Source organism: Colobus angolensis, unplaced genomic scaffold, assembly GCF_000951035.1.
Source record: "Colobus angolensis palliatus isolate OR3802 unplaced genomic scaffold, Cang.pa_1.0 Scaffold215, whole genome shotgun sequence".
NCBI lineage: Eukaryota > Metazoa > Chordata > Mammalia > Primates > Cercopithecidae > Colobus > Colobus angolensis.
In genome coordinates, this window is record NW_012115322.1 from 1,570,738 (window position 1) to 1,577,655 (window position 6,918).

At 36.1% G+C, this 6,918-nt stretch overlaps 1 protein-coding gene across 3 annotated transcripts in view; it reads right to left on the minus strand.

Moving 5' to 3' along the window:
• Positions 1–6,918, minus strand: part of RIF1 (replication timing regulatory factor 1) — a 73,758-nt gene that overhangs the window by 3,027 nt on the left and 63,813 nt on the right. For all 3 annotated transcript variants that reach the window (XM_011943057.1, XM_011943054.1, XM_011943055.1), the window contains one exon: positions 423–531. In XM_011943057.1, coding sequence (XP_011798447.1) covers positions 423–531 — 109 coding nt within the window. The remainder of the gene's footprint in view (positions 1–422; positions 532–6,918) is intronic.

The window sequence follows — 6,918 nt, forward strand, 5'->3', positions numbered from 1 at the left end:
AGGGTGGTCTCGAACCCCTGACCTCAAGCGATCCACCCACCTTGGCCTCCCAAAGTGCTGGGATTACAGGCATGAGCCACCATGCCCAGCCTACCACAGTTTATTATTCTGTGGCTATTCTCATAGATTATTCTGTGCTATTAAAGAAATTTAAAAATGGGCAGACTACTTTATTTATTAATATGACTAGAAGACAAATTATATGGTTTATATCCTTGAGACCTTGATGGAGAAGTTGACAAGAAAAACAAGTAGACACATTTGATGTCCATTCGTTTCGTTTTTCATATACTTCATATTAAACATAAAATAATTGTTGAAATAATAAGGCATGGTCAAATTAGACTAAAACTGAAAACAAAATATTTCAAGAAAGACAGCTGATCTTCTAAATAAAATTATCCCACTTTGCTAAAATATACCTGAGGCAAGTCTTTCTTCATCAGGTGACAAAGATTTATTTTCTATTCCATTTACTGTTTTTTCAGAAATATCAAAAACTGGAATCTCTTCTAGTCCACGAGTCTTCACCTTGTTTACACAGTTGGAGCAGGAAAAAAGGCAAAACAAAACCAAAACCAAAAACAAATTAAAATTTACTTTTAATAGGAGTAATAGTACAAACACTGGGAAACATATTGTATAGAACCTATGTTCTACCTCCCATCACAATTAAGAGCTAATACTGCTAAGAAAGTAGGTTCTAACTTCACAAAATACAGCATTACAAATTATTTCCTCAAAGAGAGGGTTAGAATTTAACAGTATTTCATAATGGTTTTCTCAGGAAATACAGCCATGGCAGCTAAGAAAATTACATTCTATTTCCCAAGTTCAAGAATGTGGTATAAAAAAGTCTATACCAGAGACTTCCAAGCTTAAATAAAATACAGAATTTTTTATTTTTTTTTTAAAAAGAACACAAGTTTCTGGCTGGGTGCGGTGGCTCACCCCTGTAATCCCAGCACTTTGGGAGGCCAAGGTGGGGCGATCACTTGAGGTCAGGAGTTACAGACAGCCTAGCCAACATAGTGAAACCCCATCCCTACTAAAAACACAAAAATTAGGGTGCCTGTAATCCCAGCTGCTCAGGAGGCTGAGGCAGGGGAACTGCTTGAGTCCAGGAGGTGGAAGCTGCAGTGGGCCCCCCTGCACTCTGGCCTGGATGACAGAGTGACACTCTGTCTTTGAAAAAAAAAAAAAAAAAAAAATGTAAAAACCAGTCTCAGCTTACAGGTAGTACAAAAAACAGGTGGCATGCTACCATTTGCCAATCTGTGCTCTGTAAAAACCTTAGAAGTTAAGACTGCCATCCTTCAGTTTCTATATTCAAAACCAATTTTGCTCTTAATTCTGTTTTCTTTAGGAAACCTATTCTATAAAAATAAAAAATTCTTTGACACTTGTTATTAAATAATGTATCAAAATAATTGTTACACCATACTCTATTTTCAGTTCCATGATACTTTATTTTGAAGGTGATCTTCCTAGTTATATGTTGTTATCTGTTTAAGAAACAAAGCTGGCTTTTGTTGGAAATACTTATTAATTTACTGCTTTTGGGGGAGTAATGCTGTATTTTAACATAATCCCTCAGGGTATTTATGAACATCAATTATAATACTATGCTATGTACAGAACAGCTCTCAGAGACTATAGGCTATCAGTTATTTCAGAAGTACATATGAGTATATAGGACAGGTTGTCTCTCTACTAAAGGGACTATGCATTAAAATTCCAGCTCAATCTGCTTTTTCCATTCTCTTCAACTCATCACTTCTCAGTGCATCAATTTCTATCAGCATATAAGCTTCCTGTCCAGTAAATTTAGCTTTATCTACAATTATAAATTGGCACACTGTGGCCAAAAATATTCCCTCTGCTACAAGTAGAGTACAAAAGTTAGTTTTTTTCTTACTTGTGACATCAACAATGGAAAATATTGTCTTCAATTTTTTGAGTAAGATGAAGGGTTATCTTTTATTCCAATGATATTTACAGCTTACCACATGTCATATTTGGTTTTAACTGTTCTTTGGAGAAAGAAAGGCTTAGTATGTAAAGAAAAACATGATTAGGACCACACTGGAAAATTTAACATTCTATTTCAGAACTGAGTAAATTCTCATAACTGTTTAGACTGCTATATTAAATATTTATAGATCTTCAAACTTCAATGACTTACATTTTAATGGCTACTTGCAAAGAGCAATATGTAAAGCCTGGCACATAACAGACTTACTAACTGGATATCAGAAAGCACGAAACCCAATTTGTTTTACAGATCAAACTATCAATAAATTTTGATAAACAAATTTTTAAAACCTATTAACTTTCGGCTACATTTTCCTTAGTGCTTTCAGGGTAGTTCTTACAGATTATTTAAATATGTGAGGAAAATCTAACACCTTAACAGAATTCCAAGAAAAGCTCACTTTTCAAGAATCAAATCAGTCAACTCTTGCAAATTTAACTTTACAATGAAACAGTAATTTTCAGCCACGGAATATAACAGAAAATTAAGTGACCAGAGGCCTGCAGTATAATGACAGGGCATATCTGCTAGACTGACTTCGTCATTACAGCACTACTAAATTTAACAGCCAGATTAATATTGGGGGTAGTGTCGATTTTCCATGTTTATTAATAAAATAATGATGACCCATAATAGAAGATTTATTTAGAGACTAATATATTCTAATACTTAGAAATCAACTTTTATGTTAATAAAAACATAACCCACAAATACTCATGAGAAAATACTTTGTCTAATTTGCCTTATCAATAAGATTCTTTATAACATGAAATTATTAAAGTCTGCCTATTTAAAAAATAAATCGTCCATATTTTAAAAAGGCTCCTAAAGAAGCAAGATGATGCTTAACTTTCTTAAAATGTTTGAACTTTTAAGACCTCAAAACCAGTCTGTATCCCCAATTCATAAAATTGACGAAGTTATAAAAGGACTTGAATCTGCTTGGGTTACCAAAACCTAATACACAGCCTGAAGCCTCTTAGGTCCATCTACCAGTGCAGTTCACAGGCATCTGTATGAATCACCTGGGACTGTGTTTAAAAAAAGACTCACGAGGCCCACTGCAGATCTACTGAATCAGAATCGGCTTGTTCATATGCACATCCAAGTTTGAGAAGCACTATGTTAAAAATCAAAACCTCACTCTAATGTTTCTATACGAAGTACAAGGTCTTTCTAATGGCTTAGGAATAAGATAGACATGGGTTGCAGTAATGAGGAAACAGTCTCCTCCCTACACCCAAGTTTTAGTCTAATAATGCCAACTAACTGCTGTTTTATAGCCTCCTAGGCTGAACGACAAATTAACTTCCGGAAAAATCAATTATGAAGAATATGAGATGAAACCTAGGCCTTTCTTACTGAATTAAAGTCAAAGTTGGAAGCAAAAATTAACTCATTTATACTTTTTTTTTAAAAAGCAATTACTCTATTCTCATTCCTTTACCTTAAAAAATAAAACTTCGGGGGGGGGGAGGGGAGAGGGATGGCATTGGGAGTTATACCTGATGTAAATGACGAGCTGATGGGTGCAGCACACCAACATGGCACATGTATACATATGTAACAAACCTGCATGTTGTGCACATGTAACCTAGAACTTAAAGGATAATAAAAATAAAAAATAAAAATTCACTTATATATTCATGATCCCCACCATTTCCTCTAATTTTGTTTGTTGCCTCACAACTTACTCTTCACATTTTTATGATGTTTAAATTGTAACAGAGTCTTTGACTATCTTATCTTCAAGCTGTACAGGAAAAAAAAAATCCATGGGCAATGTTAGAATTAAACTTTTTTTTTTTTTGGCAAGACAGAGACTTGCTCTGTCACGCAATGGCATCATCTCGGCTCACTGCAACCTCCGCCTAATAGGTTCAAGCAATTCCCATGTCTCAGCCTCCTGAGTAGCTGAGATTACAAGTATGCACAAACATGCCTAGCTGATTTTTGTATTTTTAGTAGAGACAGGATTTCGATCCATTGGCCAGGTCAGTTTTGAACTCCTGGACCCAAGTGATCCACCTGCCCCGCCTTCAATCCTGCTTTTAATGTTCAGGTTTAAATCCTGTTTTTGACTATATTATCCAATAGCATTATTTAACCTGATTCATCCTTTAACTATCTGGAATTAGAGTAAAGCACCATATGATTCAACAATGGTTTTCAAACTTGTACAAGTGGCAAAGCAGTTTTAACGATGAGGTCACTGAAATACTGAAAATTTAAATCTACTCTAAAATTCAAAATAGATTTCATACATATAAGAATGATGGGCCAGGAACGGTGGCTCACACCTGTAATTCCAGCACTTTAGGAGGCTGAGGCAGGTGGATCATCTTGAGATCAGAAGTCTGAGACCAACTTGGCCGATATGGTGAAACCCCATCTTTACTAAAAATACAAAAATCCAGTTGTGGTGGCAGGCGCCTGTAATCCCAGCTACTCCGGAGGCTGAGGCAGGAGAATCGCTTGAACCCAACAGGTGGAGGTTGCAGTGAGCCGAGATCGCACCACTGCACTCCAGCCTAGGCAGCAAGGGCGGAACTCCATCTCAAAAAAAAGAAAATGGCTGGGCGCAGAGGTTCACACCTGTAATCCCAGCACTTTGGAAAGCCAAGGCGGGAAGATCACAGGGTCAGGAGATCAAGACCATCCTGGCTAACAGTGAACCCCTCCCTACTAAAAATACAAAAAATTAGCTGGGCGTGGTGGCGGGCAGCTGTAGGCCCAGCTACTCAGGAGGCTGAGGGCAGGAGAATGGCGTGAACCTGGGAGGCAGAGCTTGCAGTGAGCCGAGATTGCACTCCAGCCTGGGTGACAGAGTGAGACTCTCTCTCAAAAAAAAAAAAAAAAAGATACTACACTACACTCCTGTATGCCACTAGTTTTTTCTTCTTAAATATGCATAAGACAATTAAGACACCACATTTGAGTGTTCTTATTATCTGACATTTATTAACCATTAGAAAAGATTTGAAAAAATGAATTCCTTTTAATAGTGAGAACACAGTGGAGCTAATCATGGAATATTAATGTTTTGCTATTCGGGAATTATTAAGGGGGAAATTTGCAGGAAATTTTAAGGCAAGAATATTGCAAGTCAGTTGCCAAAAATATATGCTTATAGCCATAGCAAAATGAAGATTCAGCATGCTTGTCTTTGCTCCCAAATACTTTAAATGCAACCTTATTAAACTACAATGTTTTTAAAATTAATGCTTGTGCTTACATAAAATTCAGTGATTTAAGTACATGATACTCACTTGGTCACATTTTCTGCTATTACTGTTCGGCTTCCCAAGAATTTCATTCAATAAGCAAGTTTAGTTCACACAAACGTTAAGGCACACAGTCATGAAACGAGCTAATTTTAATTCTGAAGTACGTTAGGAACGTAACCTGCTCCCCTATGCCCCAAACACATATACATACCTGCTTATTCATACCTGTTTGCTAAAAATTCATGTGCACCTCCTTACGGTTAAATATAATTTGGGAAATAAATGATGTAAAATGTAAATCATAATTATAATTCCTTCTAAAGAAATTAGTATTTTTCTCTAGTTACTTCAAGCCACAATCCTTAATTCAATGATTCCAGAATTCTTTATAAAACCATCCTTGGTATATGAATATCTTATTTAGACCCAAAAATATCTGTGGTTATGATGAATTTATGACGATGAAAAAAGACACCAACTTTTATAGGGGCTGATGAAAAAAGACACAAAGTTTTATAGAGATCCCTGAATACAGGAGAGCTAACTAGGCACAAGGATTAAACTTTCTATGACTTGCTGTAGAACGTGTGCCTTGCTAAGTAGGGATTAGCTTCTGAATAAAACGTGAAAACTGAGATCACTCACTCATTCTATTCAGAGAACAAGTGAGATATACTGTCAGTTAAAAAAGATGAAACAAATACGGGAAGTCAGGCACTAATATTAGTTGGCAAAATTTACAAAGGTTTTAATCACATACCTATTTAAAGAAAGAAAACCTAGGCAAAACAGACACATACTAAAAACAACAGTTTCAAATTTCTTCCAAGTTTGCTTTTAGATGAAGGTTTAAAAAGCAGATCAACTCTAGATTTCGTACAGTCCAACTTGCTGTGAAATACTGAAACTAACTTTCCTTTAAGAAACGTAAGGAGGCACACTTTCTAGTGGCTGATACCCTCTTCCAAACCAAAAGTAGTAAGAAGGTAAGGGTAGGAATAGCAAAGTTGTTGTGTAACATTTTCTTATTTCTATAATTTTACTTATACTGGATACTTTTAAAAAATAAATTCATGTTTTAACTAAGACTGTTAACTAAGTACAAAACTATTGTTGTTGTATTTGCAGATACAGAATCCTACAAATATGTGCAGCAAGTCCATGAAGCACTTCTACTACCGCCCATACTGATATTTCAGTATTTAATATATACAAAATGTTTCTATTGAACAGAACCAAGGTATTCACAATAAGCTGCAGAAAAACCCATGCAGTTAACGAAGAATGGAATTTATAAATTAAAAACATTGTCATCTATACATAATGTACAATCATGCATTTAAAAATCAATACTATACGTCTCATAAGAATAAATTTTCACAGTCAACTGCTGCTGCACGAATATTTGCTAATGCAAATGAATAAAATCTTAGTAAATTCTATATTAATATTTTAACCCCCAGAAGTTGCAACTTTTTTTTTTTTGGAGACGGAGTCTAGCTCTGTCGCCCAGGCTGGAGTGCATTGGAGACGGAGTCTAGCTCTGTCGCCCAGGCTGGAGTGCAGTGGCGCGATCTCGGCTTACTGCAAGCTCCGCCTCCCGGGTTTACGCCATTCTCCCGCCTCAGCCTCCGGAGTAGCTGGGACTACAGGCGC